A 24,565-nucleotide genomic window follows, 5' to 3' on the forward strand; every position below is an offset into this window, starting at 1 on the left:
AGGCACCAAAACAAAACAAAACTGCACAATGATCTAGCATTAAACAAACAGATACTCTCATACCACTTTTTCCTGAACTGTACTCTTTCTTATTTAATAAAGTCAAATGATGAGCAATGCTTTTCATTAAAGAGAGTTTGTAAAGTGATCTCATGATGCAGACATGCAAATAAGAGGGGAAAAAAACTGAGTTAGGACAGCACTGTACTGCAATCCAAATCAGGGATGATTAAAATCAGAATGAATGAAGTGCATTCAAGACTACAGCAATAAAATGGGATATAAATCCATAAAGGGAATTTCAAAAAAATATTTTTGATTCTCGAGTTCCTGATTTATAGAAAATGAAGCCGAGAGAAGAAATGTACAATGCCTTTGAGGGCAGAGAGGCCTATTCTCCAAGGATTTATGCCAGTGTAATTTAATAAAATAAATAAAACCTAAGTGATCGTCTCATCCCCTTCACATCAACCCATCCCACCCGGTCATGCAGAGAGGGCATGCTACGGACCCCGTCTGCAAGAGAACTCCATCTGGCGGGGTCCAGGAAGCAGGCCTTCACTGCAGCGGCCCCCGCCCTCTGGAACATCCTTCCCACGGAGGCGAGACAAGCCCCCTTGCTCCTGGACTTCAGAAAATGGCTGAAAACCTGGTTTTGTCACCATGCTTGGAGTGGGGATAGGAGGAGCCATTCTTGGGGCTGATTAGTTCCCTAGCCCTGCAGGGACCAGCCCGATCCCTTTATGGGCTGAATTTGATCTGCCCTTACTTGGATTTTATTGTAGTTTGTATTTATTAAGTATTGGTATTATTTATAATTTTACTGAATTTTAAATTGTTTTTACTGTGAACCACCCAGGGTCCCATGTGTGGGGGAGATGGGTGGTGATAAAAATAAATAGATAGATAGATAGATAGATAGATAGATAGATAGATAGATAGATAGATAGATAGATAGATAGATAGATAGTTAAGAGCTGGATTAGGACCAGGGAGACCCAGATTTTAATCCTGGAAACTCCTAGGGTGACATATGGCCAGCCACTCTCTCAGCCCAACCTCCCTCAAAGGGTTGTTGTGGGGAATGATAGGGAGTGCTATGTTTGCTGCCTTGAATGAATGAAAGGTGGAATAGCAATCCAGTAAGTAGATAAAAATGTTCCGAGACTTCATTTTACCTGCCAATTACAGGAGCTGATGCAGCACCCATGTGCCCAAAGCAGGGCACCTCTTCACACAATCCCAACCAATCAATTAGGGTTAAGATAGCCGCAAGACTTCAAGGCTGCGGCTTCAAACCCACCAGTCCAAATGAATTACGCCCACATGCAAGCCCATGAGCAAATGTAAAAGAATGTCCCTCCCTCCAATTTCCACGAATGTCTAATTATCTGGATAATTTTGTCCTTCCCCCAGGGTTGCAGTTTTCATGGGCAAAATGACAGGATTGATTCTCCCAGCTGCATGCACTTCCTGCTGTTCAAGGTTGAGGACCTTTCAAGAGAGATAATGGAAACAAAGACTAGGAGCAGACTGAAACGATTTCCAACCTGTATTTCCCTAGTCAGCTCCTGCCATTCAGTGCAGCAGATGCTCAAACCGTATTGTGGTCAGGCTTCATAAGAGTGCCATTCCATTAAGCTAATTGAAACCATTCAAACAACGGTCCTGGCACACCCCCTGCCCCCTGTTCAGCCACTGGCATGCCAGAGCCTTCTGGAGGGCACGCAAATAACAACAGCTGTGAGTGTTTTTAAACTCCAAGAGCAAGTGAACTTTAGGGATGGAAAGTTTTCAGTAATTTTATTTATCTTTGCCTTCACAGAAACCTTCTTAGTGAATGATTCTGCTTTAAGGTCAGTTCTCTCTCACACACACCCCTGAACCTATGGAAACTTAAAAGACTACTCCTCCCTGCAATTTGATGTTAATTATACAAACTGTGATGGTTACTAATTCCAGGCTTTCTAGGATGCTCTGGCTTATCTATGCAGCAGTGCCTGAGAGGACAAGTGTGAAAACACATCCATCTCCCCTGTTCTCCTTCTATCCCATAAATGTCATTTGTGTAGCAACTTTTTTTGCAATAGGAAATAATTTCCTTGGACTGATTTTATTTTAGCAATCATTGCATTACTGGAAACATTTACTGGATACAACATAGCCATCTTGCCCAACCCGTCATCCTCCAGATATGTTGAGACTATAATTGGATAGGCATTCTGAAAGGCCAACCCATCTGGAAGGTGCCAAGATGGGGAAGGCAATGTAACCACTCACCAAAGCTCCATCAGAATAACAGAAGCACAGAACTGAAAGAAGAGCCAGTTGGTGCAGCGGTTAAAGGCACCAGGCTGGAAACCAAAGGACCGTGGGCTCTAGTCTTTTGGCACAAAGCCAGCTGGCTGACCTAGGGCCAGTCACTCTCTTTCAACCCTACAAAAGAGGCAATGGCAAAGCATTTCCAAAATTATTGCCAAGAAAGCTTCACGGACTTGTCCATGTAGTTGCAGGGACTCAAGACTGACTTGAAGGCACAGACACAAAACAAACCCTGGAAGGTCCTCTTTAAGCCAGCGAGTCCAACCCCTTGCTGCCTGCAGGAATCTAAATCAAACTGTCTCCAGTAAGTGATTCTCCAGCCTCTGCTTGAACACTTTCAGGAAGGAGGAATCCACCACCTCTATAGGTAATTGCCTCCACTTACTTGTCATATTTTTAATACTATTCCCTATGAAAACCCATCTCAAAGCAGTTTCCAAAATATAAAATTCAGTAATAAAACAAGAAATTAAAATAATACGAAGGTCTTAGTGGAGAAGAAAATAGAAGCAAAAGACCCTTCCATGCACCATTCACAACAGGGAAGGACTAGCCTGGGTGGAAGAATATGTCTTCCAAGGAACCCTAAAGGATGTAGTAAGTGCTGTCTCAAGAATTTCAGGGAAGTTCAGAGTAGAGGTACCACCATGGAGAAGGCCCTCCTGTGGCTCACAAGGAGTCACTGTGCAATTCTGGGCTAGACAAGAGGTCCTTCCAAAATAATCTTAGCCACTGACCCAAGCTGTTTATGGTCTTACATGCCAAAAGCCAACTCCTGAACCTGTCTCAAAGACTGATGGGTAGCTGGGGTGGTTACTTCAGTAGCAAAAGAACATGTGCATGACTGATGCCCAACCTAGCAAGGTGGCTGTCACATTCTGGACCACTAATACAATAATTAAAAGCTTTTCCTGCTACTGGATCCCTGTAACTCGTATTCATTAGCACTCCCCTTCTCCATCTGCAGTCTCTAGCCATCATGGCTTACAGCTGAAAACTGCCAGCAGTGTTTCTTCCTCCCCAAACCCCCTACAGTTTCCTTTAATTGACTATGGCCCGATTTTGAAAGAGATCCTTACCTGCTGTTTTATTGGTTGGTTTCAATATTTTATATTGAAATTATATTTATGTTTATGTATTTAGCATTTTACTTATTATTTAATCATTATTTAATTTATATTGAATAAAACATTCAATACATTATTGCCTTCTATTGTTTAACAGAGGCTTTCTTAGTTTCTTGTTTAAAAGTTTTATGCATAGTTGATTGTCATACTGACTGTCCTTCACTTATTTTTGTGGATGTGGGAACACTTTAAAAACATTAAAAAATCTACTAATTAATAAAGAGAGGCATATCAGCAAATTGATTCATTAAGCACTATTTACTGTTGGAGGAAACCATGATGGTTCAACAACTGGTCTGCTGCCAACATAGCATATTTTTAAGAGCTGCTCTCCCTTAACCCTTTACTTAAAGGCCCTTTCATCAATGGGTTTCCCCCCCCCCCTTGGACGTGTAGCAAAGGGATTTTCACTGGAGGCTTTCAAACCGTCTCCATGGGGACCGATGCCCCCTCAGACATTTTTTCCCCCACCTGGCAGAGACTTTTCCATTTTGCTAATCTTTTTGACTTTAGATAAACTGCTTATTCTGGTTCATGCTGCTTTTGTAGAGGTAGTTTTTTAAAAAATGTACTGCATTTTGACATATTCAGTCTTGTTCTTAGACTGAACTCTTTTTACGTCTGAGCTAAGCTTACAATATTGAACAGAAAAGTGGGGGATTGGGGTTATATCAAATATTTGTCTTCTGTTTCAAATGCATCCACTTTCATTTCCAATTCAAGCCCAATGAGTGCACATCTGTCTGAAGAAATGCATGACACCAGTTTTTGAACTTTCTGTTAATATATTGAACTCTTCTTGGATGAAAAGGTCTCTGTACAAAGAAGAGGGGTGGGGTGGGGCAGTGAGAAGAAACTTTCTATTTGCCCCATGGAGCTCACAGTATTTTTTCTTCTACATCTGAGCAGTGGGAGGAATACAGATGAAAAGCTGGGAATTCAGTGGAGCTTTTTCCTAGCTGTTGCTGAAGCGAGGAGGAGGAAATTTGTCTCTGTGAAGGAAAACAAGAACTGTGGCAATAGGCTTCTAACCTAGGCTTTCAATTTAAGCAGAGGAATTATATCTCAACGTGCTTGATTGCTATTGTTAATAAAAGAGATGCCGAATATCTATAAATGAAATTGAGAACTTGACCCCCCCTCCCAAATTTCATGCAAATATAGGACCTGGATATGATTATTCCACCATGGATAACTGCTTGTGTTCAGTCATCTACACAAATACACGCAAGTCAAAGGGACAATTATTAGTAACATTTATAGATTGAAAATTGCTTTTGATTCCACCAGCAGGGAGCTTTTGTGGCTGCAGTATCTAAAACTATCTATGTCTTCTATTTTTATCTTGTCAGAGAACTTTATTGTAACATGGAGGTTGGCAACACAGTTCCTGAAGATGCCAGGGTGCCCACCAGTTTATACTTCGGCAATCACTATGCAATTTTCTCTTCGTGCAAGTGTTATTTCCACTGACCTGCATAAGGGGAAAGAAACCTTCCTCCTCCTCCAAAGGCCTATTATTCAGGAGTCCTTCTGGAAGAGGCCTTTAGTTCTCCTTCCAGCTGATCCTCAAAAAGGGATTCCCCCCCCCCCCTTGAATTCAGGCCGATGGAAAATTTCTCTATAGTATTACAGAAGGGCAACTTCTTTGGCCAGAAAGTGGCTGATGGGAAGATGGAAACTCATCTCCTTCTAAGACTCCATTTCTGCTAAACGTTATGTGTTGTTAACACTGGAACTATTTAGTCAGTTTGCTATAGGATACTTATCAAAAAACATGAAATGTACCTCACAATTTTGAGAAGAAATTGAGAAATGTCTTTGTGTTATTAGCCAACTTGTGTACCAGATTTTATAAAACAATTATACTACAGAAGTTTGAATATTACTACAATAATTTTTGGAGGTATTTTTAATTAGATCTAGCAGGGAAGGCATGTTATGGGTTCCATCACCAGGAATTTGCATTTATTTATTATTTTATTTATTTGTTAAATTTATACACTGCCCATCTCACTATAAAAGTGATTCTGGGTGGCTTACAGATAGTCATAAAAATCCTTATAAAATACAAGAAATACAAAAGATAGTAAAAGGTAAAAGAAGAAAACTAAAAGGCAGAGAGAGCATCTTTAAACCACCAACCACCCCCAGGGCTGCCTACCACTCTTGGACCCCCAGGCTAGTTGGCAGAGCCAGGTCTTGATGCTCTTCCAGAAGGCCAGAAGAGTGGGGCCAAGATGTTCCACACGTGGGGGCAATGGCAGAAAAGGCTCTCCTCCTCAACCCCACCAGTCGGAATTCTTTAGCCAACAGAGTCTGCAACATGCCCTTCCTGCCGGACTGGGTGGGACAGGTCGATGTAATTGGGATGAGACAGTTCCTCAGGTAACCTTGGCCTATGGCATGGAGGGCTTTAAAGGTGATAACCAACACCTTGAATTGGATCCAGAAGCACACCAGTACCCAATGCAGCTCGTGCAACAGAGGTGTTACATGAGCAGCCCTAGAGGCACCCGTAACTACCCACGCTGCCACATTCTGCACCAGCTGCAGCTTCTATATACTTTCCAAGGGCAGCCCCATGTAGAGCGCATAGTAGCAGTCCATTTAGTGGGTCCCAGGAGGCAGGCCTTCGCTGCCATGGCTCCCTCCTTGTGGAACATTATCCCCCCCCCGAAATTAGGCTTGCTCCTTCCCTGCTATCATTCAGGAAGTCCCTCAAGACCTGGTGATGTTGTCAGGCCTGGGGGTCTTTGGGAACGGGAGACATTCTTAGATGGCTCCACTATGACTGACATCCTTGCTCTCTTCGCGGGGTTGGCATATTTTAAAATCTTGTGATAATATTCCTTTTAACAATCATTGTATCTTTTTATAATGATTGTTTTTATTTATTCACTGTTTTTATCTCATTGCTGTACACCACGCAGTCGTCTTGTGTGAGATGGCTGGCCATACAAATGTGAGAAATAAATAAATGCCAATGTACACTCTTGAAACCAACATCACAGCCTTTAATACTTAGGACTGAATTTGGCCTGCTTGAATTTATTAATCATCTTCACTACTTTTTGTATATCTACCATATTATTAGTAATATATTTGCTATATTTTCCAGTTAACATTGTAGACTTAGAGTTAAAACAATTATTAGCATGATCCTAAACAGAGAAGTTAGGAACTGATATATGTACAGAATGGGGTGAAATTTGTGAACTATTAAACTTATTTCAGGGGTGCAACAAAAAAGAATGAGGAAAAGAAATGGAACAGTATCACTAATCCTTCGCATATAGGGCATCTGAGTATAGGAAGGCATATCATCTTGAGCAGACTCACGGGTCTGCTAGCTCTGTGGCTGGCAATGACTGCTAGGGATTCAGGGAAATTGCAGCAGCCTTTTCTATCATTGGCAGCCTCTGATGTGGAACCGCTGGGATTATTCAATATATTACCTTCTGTGGGGATCTCAGCAGTGGCCCACATTTGTACTATGCAAACAGGAACGGAACAAATGTACTTACAATTATTATTTTGGGGATTAATCTGATTATTGGTGGGAAGATCATTAGGGTGCAAACGTCACATGAAGACTAGAGGAACGAGGAAAAGGAAGAAGGGGATTTTGCTAATCACAGTGTCACTTAGCATGTGACATGGCTGCAATTATTTTCATGTTAAAACCCAAAATGCTAAAGACATGGGCTAAGACAGAGACAACCACGGGCCACGAAACAGAGGTTAACTCCACCTCTAGAAAATCTAGAGATTTTGCAAACAGAGGGCACAAAGGAAATGTTGATATAGAGTTCTGCACCTAATGCAAGGTTTGGGTACCTTCTGTAATGTCAGGGGAACTAAAGGTTTATGTAAAGTGACATTAAGACCAAGTGTCAATCAGAGGACTTATTCATATTCTTCCTGGAGTACAAAAGGACAAAGAATCAGGGATCTTGGTTTTCTGTGCACTCTGAAACACACTGAGAAATGTGGCTTATGTGGATTCCAGAGCAGATTTTGGAGAAGCCAAAGACTGGTTTTCATTACAAATAAATATTTTTATATATTTTTTTACAAAATATTATTTAAACATTTCTATAGAAAGAAAAAAAACTGAAAACAAATTAAGGTAATATCTGCTAGAATTACTGCAATTAGAAAGATTCTGGATGGTGAATGGGAAAGGGCAGAAATGATCTTTTTTAGAACTCCCTGGTACTATCTGTCGCCCACCAACACTTACAGTGCCCTTTTTGCAAATTTCATTTCTTGCTAGTCTGCACTTTGGAGTATCTCTTCTACTATAGATGGCACTGTCTTAAATTGCTAACATACCACCAAACGTTTTAATGACTTTGCACCTTTCAATTGTGCAGCCTCAGTCAACTGGATATATTTGCATAGTTTGCTTACAGGGAACTTGTGACTTTTGGCTTTTCCGACTACAGAATGATGTACCATAAACTAGGTTTCTTGCATATAGCATGAAGTGACCATGCAAAGAAAAACCTACAGTCTCTTGTCTTAATTAAACACCTTTTAATTAAGGACCATGTGATGTTGCCCCAACATCAAGGGAAACTCAATCATGTAATGAAAGCGAGCAGTTCTGCCATTCTAACAGCCTTCCACATGCATGCATTTATATGCACACCCACAATTACATTAAAAAATGTAAGCTGAAAGTCAGAAAGTCAAACCTTTGAAGGCAAACTATAAATGCATTTCATTTGCAGAGGAGAAGGCAAGCTTCTGAAATAATATAACAGAAAAAAGGGCCATCTAAAGAAGAGCCCAATTTCTGCATCCACAATTTTTGATGATAATGAATTCATTGTACCCAATTTACACCTGCATTTGACACTCTCACAGCAACCACACTTACGTTAACAGGATTTCTCTAAGTAATATGGGTTGGTTAAATACAGCCTGATATATTCAGAAATACTTAAACACAATTTGTGGAAAGAAAAAAAATACATCTACTTTGAAACATATATGTGCAATTGATACTGGGTTTGTTCCCTTCTCTCAGGAATTGTAAGGATCATGGGGAAAAAACATTAATTGGGAAATTCCCACATTCAGGTTTATTTGTCCTCAAGATGTTTTATTCATGTTTTATTCCCTCTTAATAAACAATGGGAAAATGTTTTCTCTTCACTGTAATGTCCCCAAAACTGAGGCAGGTTTAACTAGTATGAGTTAACCATGACAGATAATGATTTTGTCAAGAAATACTGGGTATTTCCCCTCAACATTTCTAAGATGATACAGTCTGTTATCTAGATGATGGCCAGTTAGAAATCCATTCTTAAATAATCCATTAATAAGTAAATTATCCTCTGGACTAGAGAAGTCTAATGTATTTATGAAAGTTGTTTGCTCATTCTGTGCAATAACTTGATATTAGGCTATTCTAGTAAAATATGGATGACTAAACAACATGCAATTGCTACTGTTAAGAATCTACCAACATGTGAATGCATACGATCCACATACAGTACCAATCAAGACTGCACAGACTGGATGAAGGAGTGATGAAGCAAACGTACATAATTCAGCCATTATATATTACAGGTAGTCCTTGCTTAACGACCATTCATGTAGCGACTGTTTGAAGTTACGAAGGCACTGAAAAAAGTGACTTGCAACCATCGCAGGATCCCTGCGGTCGCGTGATTGTGATCCGGGTGCTTTGCAACGGCTTGCACTTATGACAGTTGCAGCATCCTGTAGTCACATGATCACCATTTGTGAGCTGGCCAATGGAATATTCTCAAACAACGTTCTTCCATTTTTTTCAGACCTAAAAACAACACTTAATCAACTGTAAGTTCAGATCAGTCGCTAAATTTTTGTTGCATGTGATGTGTACATCTTTTTTTCTAACTTTCTTCTTAGAAAATAAAACCCCAAAGTGGGTGATAGTAATGCAGGAACAATCCACATGAGGCTGGTGTTTGACCTATTTTTGGCCTCTCCAATTCATCACAATTAAGAGAGAGAAAAGAGAGAGGGTGCAACCTTGAATAATTTTTTTCAAAATTTGCTTTGCCATAATCTTGGCATTGGGATGGCAGTTTCCTCAGGCTTAGGCCAGTGCTTTGACTTCTTCTTTTGGGATGGAATGCAGAGAATGCAGAGGTTCAACAGTTTCTGTGGAAGTGAATGGGTGGGGAATGAGAAAAATAAATCTAGCTAGTGTGAAATTGGCTACAGGGAAATATGATAGGTGGGCTTGAATCTTTTGATTATCTATCTACCTACCTACCCACCCACCCACCCCCCTACCTACCCAGCCCCCTGAGCCAGTTTGGTGCAGTGGTTAAGGCAGCAGGCTAGAAACTGGGAGACCGGGAGTTCTAGTCTTGCCTTAGGCACGAAGCCAGCCAGGTGACCTTAGGCCAGTCACTCTTTCTCAGTCCTAGGATGGAGGCAATGGGAACTCACTTCTGAAAAACCTTACCAAGGAAACTGCAGGGACTAGTTCAGGCAGTTGGCAGGAGCCAAAAACTGACTCGAAGGCACAAAACAAAAGCAAAAACTTTAGTCAAATCATGTGATTCCTTGAAAAAGCAGCTGCAACAAAGTTCCTGAAATGATGAACACTTGGAATCAGTATCTACTGCAAGAATGTCACTCATCATATGAGGAATGCTAAGATATGGTAGATTGTACAAAGACCTGGGTCACTGAACAAATTTTGCAGAAGCCCTATTAATTATCTATATGCAAAGTATCCTCTGATTCACAATTACCATTGTGACTTTGTTCAGAATTAGCTATCTTTAAACATATTCCTATTAGTAAATGCAAGTGGAAAAAAACATTTAAAACCCCTTTTCTATAACAATCAGAAATAGAATACACACACACACAAACTTTTTTTTTTTTTTTACCAAGGTTGTTGTCCGTGAGCACCTCTTTAACCCGCTTGGTGATGCCATAGGTGTCCAGTTCTGGTGACATGGCGACCAATTCCTGAATGCTGAGTGATGAATGGCCGGAGAGAGGCAATGGGGTTGTGCAGTGGGAATCTGAAGTAGATGCCTCACTTGACTCCAACAGCTTGCCTTCCTTATTGGTTTCAATGGCCGGACAGGGCTGCTGGACTAGTTCCGTCAAGCTTTTCACAGAGTCGCTGGAACTCATTGGGGAATCGGGAGCAGGACTGCAACTGGCAGAGGTCTTTGGGGTGCTTTCTGAAAATCAGCAGAGGGAAAGAGAAGGGAGAAATTTACTTTCAACAAAATAGTCCCTTATCCAGGTCTTGCTCCCAGACCCCTTGTGATTACATAAAACCAAACAATTGCTGATGCTCGAAATATACTCTTAACCTCTTCCCCCGTGTCAGAAGTTTGTTCCCCCAATCTTTATCTCATGCAGCCGTTTCCTCACATGCTATAATTTATTGTAAGATGCATATCTGCTCTTTGAGGGGTGTGAGGGCAAGAAGTAACAGCAATAATAACAACAACAAAACCCAAAATCAATGCTTTAAAAGGACACATGCAACAATTAATATATACAAGTTTCTTTTTTCAGAGTTAAAATCACCATTTGTCTAGCCAAGGGCAGTCTAGATGTATCTGGCATCAGCTCTTGAAGGCTCCAATACAGACTGGATCTAGAACCTTTTGCATGAGAAATCCATGGCCCCTTCCCAATAACTTTTCCCATGGAAAATGTTTCAGGATTGTTCTTACGTTGCATACAATAGACCTCACAGAGTATGTTAGTAGTGTGATGCAAAGAAATATTTTTGAAGCCCAAGGACTGAAGATAAACATTCTGGGGTTTTTTTAATTCAATAACTTTGCTTTAATATATTTAAGATATTCAAATGAATAATGCAAAAAATAAAAAATAAAAAAATAAATTCAGGCTGCACTGCATCTTCAGAGAACTAGAGCAACTAGAAAAAAGGGCTTTTTAGCAGCAGTGCCTTATTTATGGAATGGCTCACGTGCACTGCACTGGATGAAAATTTTATAATATCCCAGAATATTATTTTGTTGATTTTAGTTGCTGTGTATGGCAGGAATGGTTTTTGATATGTATACTATATTGATTTATGGTTTTATAACAGGTTTGCACATTTCCAGGGAACAGTGATTGTTGGATCAATTTAGAACTGCAGTAAGCAGAGATTAAGCATTTGCTGTTCTTCTAAACTTTTTTTAAACTTAAATTACCTGATGTTTTTTTTTTTAAAAAAAATTGTTACTTCTCTACTTCCTAAGTGTCTCTGTAAATATTAAGTTTCAGGTAATAATGTGATGATTAAAAAAGTCTAGTCTGTTCCCCGATTCATTTATTGAGATATGAGAGTCGTTTCTGAGATGGGCAGTGGAAAAATACGATCAATCAATCAATCGACCGATTGATCAATAAAAAAAGTCATCTCAACCATAGAAATAACTTATTTTTTAAACTCCACAAGGGAAGTTTGGCTAGTGTTTTGCAGCAGATGCAATTAATATTTAATAAAATTGAATAAATTTTAAAGTTTATTTTAAACTATAAGTTAATTGGTTAAGGTGCCCTAACACCATTTTTTCAGCAAGCCCATTGAATGCGGAAAAAGAAAGGAGCATTCAGTGTCTTTGTACAAATTATAAAATATCTGTAACAGAAATGAGCTTTTCTATGCTGGGATAAAGCAAGAAACTCCACATTGCTCTCCCCTGCTCCTGATAATATGAATGTAACTCATGTTCTGATGTCCCTGTACCAAACATTTCTTAGTCCTTCTTACATCAGTAGTGATGTGCAGAAGGGGCAGAAGACAAGCATAAAATAATGCACAAGAACATGGCCTACATACTATGCAAGTAGCACTGAGGCAATATTTACTGACAACCTTCAGTCTCTTAATAAAAGCAATCCAAAGTTACCTGTTAATTTTAATAAATCAATCAATGAATTAATAATAGTTTTAATTACAAATTACAACATTTTAGGCTGTATACTACAAAACAAACTAACGAAGTCCTTGACTTAAGCCCTAGAGTTCTTTGGTTTTCTGTCAAGACAAAGAATTGCCCCCACTTACTATGTTCAGACTCCACATATTTTTACCACTATATGGCAGATGGTTTTTGACCTAGTTTGTAGTCATGCTTAAAATGAGACAATATATTGCTTAATTAATTAATAATCTTTGGTCAATATACAAAAATGTGTGTCAATATATTAACTTCTGACAGATTTGCAAGAAAAATGGTGTAGGAGATGGGAAAGCAATTAGGAAAATAATTTCTCATTAGGTAATCTGAGAGTTGATTTTTCCCCTTCTTTGTTTACTAGTAACGCATATTTATATATATATTTTCAAGTACAGAGAGCTCCCAGGACAAACCAGTTGTCTGGTTTTTGAAAAGAACTATTATGGCAAGTTTTCAACTCATCTTAAACTGTGCTGATAATAAACATACAATATGTTTATTATTTGGAATATCTTGCCCCCGGAGTTGAGACGGGTTTCCTCGCTCCCAGCCTTCCGGAAGAAACTGAAGACCTGGTTCTGCCGCCTTGTTTAGGATGGGGAGGGTAACAGCTCCACCTGGGGGTGGTTGGTGCCATAGCATCCCTTATTAATTTTGATTTTATCTCATCTTGGATTTTATATTTATGCTTTTAGACTGTAATTTAGGTTTTTATATTCTTATTATTACTTTTATTGTAAACCGCCCAGAGTCCCCCGTTGGGGGAGATGGGCTGTGATATAAATTTAAATAAATAAAATATATAAATACTGTATAGTCAAATGCCGTGATGTATACCTACAAAGATCAGAATCAATGCCATGATATTCCCTCTGACTCTATGGAAACGAAAGTTGGACTTTAAAGAAGCAGGATAGGAAAAGTGTTGATGCTTTTGAACTTTGGGGTTGGAGAAGGCTCCTGAGAATACCGTACACAGCCAAGAAAATAAGTGGATGGACCACTGAACAAATCAACCCAGAATTCTTGCTTGAGACACAAATGACCAGTCAAATTATCCTATTTTGGACACATTATGTGAAGACCCAACTCTCTGGAAAAGGCTCAAATGCTAGGAAAGATGGAAGGAGAGAGAAGAAGAGGACGACCAGCAGCAAGGTGATGGACTCAGTTACAGTGGCGATGAGTGCGCCATTGAAAGAACAGGTTAGGGATAGATCGCCATAGAGAAAATCCATCTATGTGGTCGCTAGGAGTCAAAAATGACTTGATGGCACATAATTAATCAATCAATCTACAAGAAAAAATATTGCATGCATAACGTTTGCATTTCAATACAAACTAGGCCTGACTATCTCAAGAAGTAATAATGAAGATAAATATATGCCTTTCCCTGAAGCAGTCTTTCACTGCATGGATCATACCAAATGTCTTGGACTATTATCTCCATCAGTCCCAGCCATCATGGTCACTGGCCTCAAACTTCTTGAGGGATTTTGGTTAATTACTCCTGCCAGAGATCTAAAGGTTGACAGGAAAGGTGCACAAATGTTTCTAGTCTAATACTGGCTGCGTCTTTACTGAACAAAAAGGACAGAGTGTCCATCTACTCGTTTTCCATGCATTGGCTTGATTTCCTGTTGCACTAACAGGGCTGAGAACAACGCTGCTATAATTTGTGAGTGGTTTTTGATTCCTCTGTGCTGCAGACTGTAAGTAAAGCTGATGGGAGTGGGGTGTGGGGATGGGCTTTGGATTTCCCTGGACAGTTCATATCTGCTTTGGCTTGTTAGCCCTCTGTATTGGAATGAATGTGCTCCAATAGCAGAGATGTTGCTCTATCTTGTCTATTCTCAGGAGTATATGGTGGGATACGGGCAGGTACAGCATATAATATACCAAAATAAATGACTAAACCTCTGCTCATCCTCAGCCAAGTATTTGCTTAAGTAAGAACTTCTCATAATGCTGCCAAAAGATATAAAGAGTTACTTTGCTAGTTTTTTTCCCTCTTCTTCACCCAACATGTGGAATAATATTTACTTTGGGGAAAAGAAATGTGAATGGAGCAGAAACTCCAGATGTAAACTTCAGGAAATTGATGCACATGCCAAGCAAAGTATTGGCAACTAAATACTGACAAGCTGGCTTTGTGCTAACTGCTGGAATTAAAAATCAAAACAGCAATTTTCATGTTCTATTTTTGAGGTTTGTAGATATGAAACCCCAAAATAGAACCATGTATGCACACACAAATATATTCTGGAGCCTCCACATGTGGCAATCGACTTGTGAATTTCACTCTAGTTGTTGACTTCCATGCAACTTCAATCACAGGATGAACTTGTGAAACCAATGCCTTTAAAATGTGTTGCATGAGCTGGCCCTTAGAAAACTTGCCCATATGTTACTTTTCCAATGAGGAATATGTTTGAACCTCACATTATTTTTAAAATAGTCTAGAAATAGTGACTATAAGAGACAGATGGCTCCCCCCTCCCCATTCTTGGTAGGTACAGCAATAATTTTTGATACAGCAGGCAATCAACAGCACTTTCCCCCGATTTGGCACCCCCAAATTATTGGGGGCACCTGACTGGTTTTGAGATTTGTGATCCAACACATATGGCAGCTACAGTCCATGGAAGGTTGGGATACAACTGAGCAGAAATGGATAAATTGAACCCCAAGAGATGTGGCTTTCAAAAATATTGGCTATGGCCCTAGAGTTCAGTGGCATAAATACAACCAAGACAGGGGTACCAGCTAACTTGGGCTCCTACCTGGATCTTCAATCTCTCTCTTTTTTAACCAAACAAACCTCGTTGTGGTCTGGTTGTGGGCTGACATGTACCTATAGGGGAAACTAGCTACAGTATCTGCCCTAGAGTGGCACAATGGATAAGATATGGAACAGTATGGAAAAGTGGGTAAGCATGGCAGACTAGGATGACCAGATAGATGGTAGCAAAGAAATTCAGAAAATTCCAACTCTTTGCTGCCAACTAGTCTGACTCTTGCACCCCAAATCTGGTAGGATTAGTATTTAAGCAACTTCCCTCTGCATTTATACTCTTCCTCAAAAGCAGTCTGAATGTGCACTCCCAGGAACCAGAACAGGTCTGCTCTCTCTCAAATGTAGCCACACACTTTAACTAATGTTGGGATGGAGGCCCATCTGAGAGCTTTGCTTTGGAGCCTAAAGAATTCAACTTATACCCTTGCTAAAGCCCCTCCAAAAACTGTCTCCAAACTAATTTTTAAAGTGACTGAAGGGGAAAATGATTAAAAATTAGAATTGTCCAAAAACATGTATTTCATTTCTGCACAGAAAAAATACATTGTTCCACGGAGGTCTGGCTAGACTGGCTCTGGGCAGGTCATAGCTAGTGAAACTGAAACCTAGAAACTCTGGGTTGCTCTAGGTTTCAGCGAAGACGAATTTTTGCTCGGTGCCTTCTTTTCCTTTCCCTTCCACACAAATTCGAACATGGCATAACCAAACTGGCCATACTTGCCTCTCTCCCCCCAAACACCCCAACACCTTATATCTTCTTCTGTTCTCTGCTACTATATACCTCTTATCACTGCCAGCTTTGCCTTTTCTTTGTTGTCTCCTATCCTGAAACGCCTGTGTTTGGAACATGCATGTTCTGGGTCATGCTTGGATCAAATGTACATGGTTTGGATCAAACACAATGTTTTGTCTGGATTCAGGAAATGCCTAACTTGGCTGTTCTGTGCACTGATTAGGCCAAGCACAGAAAATCTGCACATTCTTATTAAATACACAGAAGGTAATTGCATTTAATCAATTTAATGTAATTGTATCTACATTTAATTTAAACTGAATCAAATTTAATTTTTATCTTGGGGGGGGGGACCAACCAAAGCAATACAAATAACAGCAAACTAAATCAAACTTAAGAGGAGGAAACCTGCTCCTTTCCTCCCACTGTACTTTGCCCACCAAATTCATGTATCCCTTCATTAGGGAAGTCTTGCATGAACTGACCTTAGAGAATGGAATATACATAGCTAATATGATACGCGGAGTATTTTATAGATGCAGCATATATTTTGGCAAAAACAAGAGACATAAGATGTTGTGAGTTATTCTTGACTCTATTACCAGGCTGACCGCTATGAAGCCCAGCAATCTTACTGGGCTTTCAGCTTTCAGGAATCCTTCCACCTAAAGATATCTGGTGAGGAATACCTACAAAACTGTTGCTGAGCTCAAAGGACGCATGGCGAACATCCTGTTCAAGCATGATGCAATGAGTGGTGAGCAAGGCATTTTTCAGGACAGCTTCTTAACCCTTAAGAGATTTCCAACTTAGGACTCAGGAATACAGTTTAAAATACACAAATCTGAGCACAGCCTCTTCAGTCACTATTCTATAGGAAGAGCCCTGATGGATTAGTCCAAAGGCCTATCTGTTTCAGCGTCCAACACTTTCTTTCTACTGTAACCAAGCAAATGCCTTTGAGGAACCATGAACTGGACATGAGAGCAATAGCTTTTTCTTGCCATTAGTTCCCTAGCAACTGTTACTGAGAAAGAACATATAGCCAGAGTGATTAGTTGCCCTCAAGATTTAATTGTCCATATATCTACACTATCCAACCATCCCACTTTAAAACCATTTCTGCTTGTTTCTATCATCAACTGTAATTTCTAACGGAGAAAACGGAGGTTGTACCCCCCCCCCAACATGACCAGGTTCAAACCCAGTTCATCTCTTTGCCTAATCCTCTCAGACCCCAACTGACCCTCCCTGACCCCAGACAAAGCCCCTGCAATCCCATCTAAATGAAAGAATAGAAGCCTCCTCACCAGCATACAGCACAACCCAAGGGCAGCCCTTAAAAGGGAAGTGCAACATAGAGAAACTCCAGCCTTCCATCCTCTATCAGTTGATGAGCTCAACATTCCATCTCCTTTAACAATGGACTTCCCCAGCTCTGCTGCCCTCCTGAAAGGCCCATTTTGCCTAACAATAGAACTCACCCCAGGTACACTGACAAGGACCTGCCTAGCTTCCCAAACTGGCCAGCCAATCAGATCCCTAGGATTTCCCACCTTGTAGCCTTCACCTTCTATAAAATTATTTGCTTTTCCATTGTTCAGGATCCCTTTCTTGTAAAGCAGGCAGCCAACAGTCGTTGCAGTAAACATGGTTTTCCTCCTCAATGTTGTGCTCCTTCTTTGGACTGAATCCACACCATACATTTGTGATAGCAAATCCGTTCTTTGACTCAGGCTTCCCTAAGCTGCGTCCTTTCAGATGCAAAGTGCATCTATGAACACCAACTAGCAGAAGATATGACAAAACCTCCTTATTCTCACAACACATGGACAGACTGAATCACAGTTTCAACCATGAACAAACCAAATCCAAAAATGCCAGGGAATTCCTGGAAGCTTGACAGTCAGACAAATCAGCCATCAATAGACACATAGAGAAAAACCACATTTACACAACATTCAAAAGGGACAACAAAAAACCCAAAAAGGAGATAAAAAGATTAGAACACATCGTCTCCAGCAGCCAACACTCAGATAAGCAGGGCTCAACACCAGACAAACGATCAGGCAGAAAATAATACTCTAATGAAGGAACCACCAAGTAAGAAACCACACCCCCATCAATACTGGCAGGGCAAGCTACAGGCTACTTATATAGACAGGCAGCAAACCCTATACTCACTCACACTGATGACGTTACCTAGTTGGGTAATGAAATGTCTGCAAGCAAACAATAAAGCTCAGAAAGCACTTTCAGATAGGTTTTGCACCATAGGTCCCAGAATTCTAATATGATGATGACAATGATGATAAAGTTGTGCATCAACTTGATGTTAACTCCTAACAATCTCATATACAAATTTTCTCCAGGTTAATCTGTCCTCAGCCTGGTCTTTTAGTCAATGCCCTTCCTTTCCGCATCGGAGACAATGACCCCTCGCATAGCACCGATCTCTCTCATCCCAGGCTCTATAGCTTGGCTGGGGAGCAGTCGCAGAACTTCGGGGTACCCTCATGGTGGCGGGTGGTCTTTCAGATCTTCTAGCTTGCATGAAGGTATGCTGAGCATGCTCAGCCTTGCCTGCCAGACAGATCCATTCGTACAATGACTCTGGGTCGTCTCTACACAACGCCCAACGTAGGACGTCCCGGTTGAGTCCCTCTTTAAACCGTTCTATTAAGGTTGACTGAGACCAGTCGGGGATTTTCCCAGCTAGAGACTTAAACTCTAGGGCATAATCAGCTACGGACATTTGGCCCTGGGTAAGATCCTTCAGCGCCTTCTTAGCTCTTGCCTTGGCCAGAGGATCCTCAAAATGCAGCTTAAACACCCACATGAAGTCCTCGACATAATCAAGTGCAGGGGAGTCAGCCTCACTTAATTGAACATACCAGTCAGCCGCTCGACCCTTCAACTTGGTGGCAATGGCAGTTATCTTAGCCTCTTCGGAAGGGAAGTATGCTCCAAACTGCCTCATGTAACTTTTAGCATTAGTTAGAAAGAAAGATAACTTGGTTGGATCCCCATCAAACTTGACAGAAAAGTTTCTCACCCCCACTCCGGTTGGACTGGAATTGGCAGCTGCTTGAGTGGTTGGGCCCCAGGTTACAGTAGCTTTCCCTCTTAGGGATGGGGACACTGGTGATTGAGCCCTGCGGGGTGGAGATTCATCCCGGAGCCGTCTCCGGCCCCACTCTGCCGGCGGTCCGGATGGGAGGATGGGGGATGGTTGTGTGAAGCTGGGATCTTCTCTGTGCCTCCCCTGCCCCCCCAATGACAGAGACAGGTTTCTTAGCATGTACTCCATTGATTCTATTTTGGCCTCCATCACTCTTAGCCTTTCAGGGGTTTGAGATTCCTCCCTCCCTCGCGTGTTAGGCTGTCCCTCTGTTGATACCATGGTAGATTCTATGTCTGGGGTCAGCGGGAACTGATACTTCCAGGATGCCTGGGACGTCCCTGGCTGGGGTTCTCCCACTTCATCCCAGGTGATTAACTCTGTGGGCTATTCTCTGGGTGCCGGTTGCTCTGGTTCTCCCCCATCGTCAGATTCCTCCACCTCAGGACTGGAACTCGATTCATCCCAGAAATCTGAAGGTTCTGGGGTGAGGCTCAGTTCTCCGCTCTTGACCGTCGACTTGGGCATCAAGCTAGCCTTCTCCTCAAGTCCCCTGGTCATGAACTTGGACTTGGCCATCGTTAACTATTTTCCCTCACAAGAAACTAATCTTGGTAGGAGCTAACGGTACAACTTTGGTGATTCTCAGCTTTATGTAATGGTTGCCTATTCTAAAACACTATCAGACTCATGAGCAGGAATTCAAAGATATCTGTTTTATTAAAGAATAGTATGCAGGATCACAGAGAAAGCTGAGAATGATCAAAGCGCGCCGAATGCAAACTAAAAACCCTCGGTGTAAATGAGATCCCTCCCCCTGTAGAATCTTCCCAAGTTCACAATCCCAGGTGCTCCTAACGGTTTCTGATGGTCTGTGGGAAAAGTCCTTGAACAGAGAACATAACCCAAACACATTCCATTGTAATGAACACAGATACAGAACTTGGTACAAGGTTTCACAGCAGCTCCCTTCCAAACAGCAACGCGCGTCAGCGCCATGGCGTGTGAAACGTTACGATGTATACTGTACATTGAAACAGTGAACATGACAATAGCGTGCTCATCATGGCATAGATTATATTACTTCCTCCAGTTTTAAAACCATGCTTGTCTTCTTCCAATCCAGATTTCCTCAATATATATTCAGCATAAAGTGTGATTAAATAAGGAGAGAGTATCCAGCCTTGTCTCTCTCCTTTGCTGACTTGGAGCCAGCCTGTTTCACCATATTGTGTCTAGCCTGCGGCTTCATATCCAGCGTATAGGTTTTGGATGAGGATATGGAACAGATGATCTTGTTCCAGGCTTTCCATTTTCCTAAGGACATCCAACTGCTTAATACAGTCAAGAAAACTGAAGACCTTTCTATAATCGATGATGGACACGTTTACTTCTTTTGGTATTCTTTGGCTTTCCCAATTATTCAGCATTCATCAACCTTTTCTAAAACCAGCTTGAACATCAAGCATTCCCTTTCCATGTAGGGCTATAATCTTGTTGGATGATCCTAAGCATTAATTTGCTGACATGTGAAAATAAGAATATTGTGCAATAATCTCTTAAGTTTCCTTTCTTTTCTATTGGCATGAAGACTGACCTCTTCCAATCTACTGGCCACAATGTTGTTCTCCAGATTTGCAGTTAATTTGGTTAGAACCCTTACTGATTCTTCTTCCATTGCTTGCCACATTTCTGTAGATATTGATAGTGCATTGCAATAGTCTATATGAGAGATAACAAGGGTATGAGTGACTGTTCGAAGGGCCTCCCGATCCAGGAAGGGGCGTAACTGGTGCACAGCACGTAGCTGCACAAAGGCTCTCCTGGCCACGGCTGCCATCTGCTCTTCGAGCAGGAGCCGTGAGTCCAGGAGGACCCCCAAATTATGCACTGGGTCTGTCTGGGGCAGTGCAACCCCATCCAGAACCAGAGATGGTAATGTCCCAGATAAGGAAGAACCATTAACCCACAGCCACTTGGTCTTACCAGGGTTCAGCTGAAGTCTGTTTTTCCCCTCCACTATGTTGAGTGAAGGATTTTCTTTAGTGGACCTCTTGCTAATCAGCATCATGTTCTGTAACTGCTAGTATTATGAGAAAGGGCAGTTGAGATTAGGGGGATGGTTCCTTCCTCTCTTTAACCATTTTCTCCAGCATACATACCATGGCCTAACTTTATTATTTTGTTTCTAAGAGGGCAAAGTTCTTTGCAAATACTGGGATTAAGACTGTGGTAGGTAAAAAAGACAGAAGTATGGTAATAAATTAAAACTACTAAAACATTTGCATTGCTGTTTAAAAATAGCAAATTATATTTAGAAAAGGTGTCTTGACATTCCTATAAAGGTTATTCTTAACTCAAGTAATTGCATTTTTTCTTCTTTAAATAACTTATGAAAGATGCAAAGGAGATATCCTTCTTTTTCCTTGAAGCCACCACAGTCCATATGTAATCTACAAGGCAATAAGAATGCTACAGATCTAATTTCTTTTCTCTGCTTAGCTTCAGTTCGCTGTGCAGCTGCATCCAAAGCCCAACAAATGTTATTTCTGTATTGGAAGCAGTGAACCAGTGGTACTGTAAATTTGCCTTGATGCACCCATGCGAAGGACCAACTTGGCAGATCATCCATCTTGTTCACTGTACACTGTCAGGGATGGCATGAGTTCCATACATGATAAACAGATTTTCCCTTAGATCCTCGTCCTTTAACCCACTGCAAGGTCAAAATGATGGCTGCCTAGTAAATAAAACTGCATGGTTCTGGTTCAAATGTTCCCCACAATTTCATCCTCTATATGGGGTTATTTTATAAACCACACACACAAACACTAAGCACAGCTGCTACGAATCTTCCATACTGCCATTATTATACAAACCCCATTAAGCAAACAATACTGCTAGTGGTGCAGAAATACGAGGAGGAGGAGGACTGGGACATGGAGGAGAGAAAGATAAGTCAGATTACAAAGAAAGCATCCACCATAATTGCCACTTTTCAGCTTGGGTTTGTAAAATCCACAAGCAACCCAGCAATCTGCCTATTGCTGATTTATTCATTTATTTTTACAGTGCTTGGCTGTATTTCATAAAGTCCCTGTATCAGGATGGAATGTCTACATAAAAATACCTTTTTTTCTTTAAAGAATGTAAACACATTATCTGTTTGGAAAAAGACTTATGGACTCTATCTTTTGGAGGAAGAGAGGGATTGTGAGTTGCAAAGAAGGGAGGGGGAAGACTAGAAGCTGATAACAGACAGGAGGAAGTAGAGAAAAAGCACCAACAGAAAGACAGGGTGGCATAATCCAACCTCAGGCAAGGGCAAAGCTTACTGGAATAAAAAAATACCTCTAAATGATGCTGGAATTACATCAAAGAAAGGAGATGACGGAGCTCATAAGGCCAAGCCAATGCAATACCAAAGCTCAGGCCTAGCAAGGCATACAAATGTTAATACACTCCATGCTCATTTCACACAACAACAATTGTTGCATTAAATCTCAAACCTGACTGGCAATTTTTCTTACAGCTTTTGATATGGCCAGGTGTTCACAGAGGATGTAGTCTTTTATATTTGGAAACCTCTATTCATTATAACCCAGTCTCTAAAAACAGAGGAGGATCTAAAAAGTGATGGTTTAACTGGAGTGCAAACGTATTAAATTTGAAGTATTGTAGGTCTGGCTGGCTTCAGCAAAGGATCGTTACCTTGTCGTGGTGCTGGAGCTTGAGCACCTCAATGATGCCATGAGCTAAACCGTGAAGGGCCACCCAAGACGGGAAGGTCATGACAGAGAGGTCAGACTAAATGCGATCCCTGGGGAAGGTAATGGCAACCCACCTCAGTATTCTTGCCATGAAAACTAAATGGATCAGTACAACCAGAGATATGTCGGTATACCATCGGAAGATGAGACCCCCAGGTCGGAAGATGGTCAAAATGCTACTGGGGAGGAACAGAGGATGAGCTCAACTAGCCCCAGACGTGATGACGCAGCTAGCTCAAAGCCGAAAGGACGGCTAGCGGCCGACGGTGCTGGTGGTGAACGGCGAATCCGATGTTCTAAGGATCAACACACCATCGGAACCTGGAATGTAAGATCTATGAGCCAGGGCAAATTGGATGTGGTTATTGGTGAGATGACAAGATTAAAGATAGACATTCTGGGCGTCAGTGAACTGAAATGGACTGGAATGGGCCACTTCACATCAAATGACCACCAGATCTACTACTGCGGACAAGAGGACCACAGAAGAAATGGAGTAGCCTTCATAATTAATAGTAAAGTGGCTAAAGCAGTGCTTGGATACAACCCAAAAAACGACAGAATGATCTCAATTCGAATTCAGGGCAAGCCATCTAACATCACAGTGATCCAAATATACGCCCCAACCACAAATGCTGAAGAAGCTGAAGTAGAGCAGTTCTATGAGGATCTGCAGCACCTACTGGACAACACGCCTAAAAGAGATGTTATTTTCATCACAGGAGACTGGAATGCTAAGGTGGGCAGTCAAATGACACCTCGAATTACAGGTAAGTATGGCCTGGGAGAACAAAACGAAGCAGGACACAGGCTGATAGAATTTTGCCAAGACAATTCACTCTGCATAACAAACACTCTCTTCCAACAACCTAAGAGACGGCTTTATACATGGACTTCACCAGATGGACAACACCGAAATCAGATTGATTACATCCTTTGCAGCCAAAGGTGGCGGACATCTGTACAGTCAGTAAAAACAAGGCCTGGAGCTGACTGTAGTTCAGATCACGAACTTCTTCTTGCACAATTTAGGATCAGACTAAAGAGATTAGGGAAGACCCACAGATCAGCTAGATATGAGCTCACTAATATTCCTAAGGAATATGCAGTGGAGGTGAAGAATAGATTTAAGGGACTGGACTTAGTAGATAGGGTCCCGGAAGAACTCTGGACAGAAGTTGGCAGCATTGTTCAGGAGGCGGCAACAAAATACATCCCAAAGAAAGAGAAAACCAAGAAGGCAAAATGGCTGTCTGCTGAGACACTAGAAGTAGCCCAAGAAAGAAGGAAAGCAAAAGGCAACAGTGATAGGGGGAGATATGCCCAATTAAATGCAAAATTCCAGAGGTTAGCCAGAAGAGATAAGGAATTATTTTTAAACAAGCAATGCACGGAAGTGGAAGAAGACAATAGAATAGGAAGGACAAGAGACCTCTTCCAGAAAATTAGAAACATTGGAGGTAAATTCCAGGCAAAAATGGGTATGATCAAAAACAAAGATGGCAAGGACCTAACAGAAGAAGAAGAGATCAAGAAAAGGTGGCAAGAATATACAGAAAACCTGTATAGGAAGGATAACAATATCGGGGATAGCTTTGACAGTGTGGTCGGTGAGCTAGAGCCAGACATCCTGAAGAGTGAGGTTGAGTGGGCCTTAAGAAGCATTGCTAATAACAAGGCAACAGGAGACGACGGCATCCCAGCTGAACTGTTCAAAATCTTGCAAGATGATGCTGTCAAG

The 24,565-nt window shown here is 41.2% G+C and overlaps 1 protein-coding gene across 5 annotated transcripts in view; it reads right to left on the reverse strand.

Moving 5' to 3' along the window:
• CUX1 (cut like homeobox 1) overlaps positions 1-24,565 on the reverse strand; it is a 344,892-nt gene that overhangs the window by 52,114 nt on the left and 268,213 nt on the right. For 4 of the 5 annotated variants that reach the window (XM_063297970.1, XM_063297953.1, XM_063297944.1 and 1 more), the window contains one exon: positions 10,355-10,657. The exons of the other annotated variant lie outside the window; for it this stretch is intronic. In XM_063297970.1, coding sequence (XP_063154040.1) covers positions 10,355-10,657 — 303 coding nt within the window. The remainder of the gene's footprint in view (positions 1-10,354; positions 10,658-24,565) is intronic. 5 annotated transcript variants of the gene reach the window in all.

Source organism: Candoia aspera, chromosome 1 (genome assembly GCF_035149785.1).
Source record: "Candoia aspera isolate rCanAsp1 chromosome 1, rCanAsp1.hap2, whole genome shotgun sequence".
In the NCBI taxonomy this organism is placed as follows: domain Eukaryota; kingdom Metazoa; phylum Chordata; class Lepidosauria; order Squamata; family Boidae; genus Candoia; species Candoia aspera.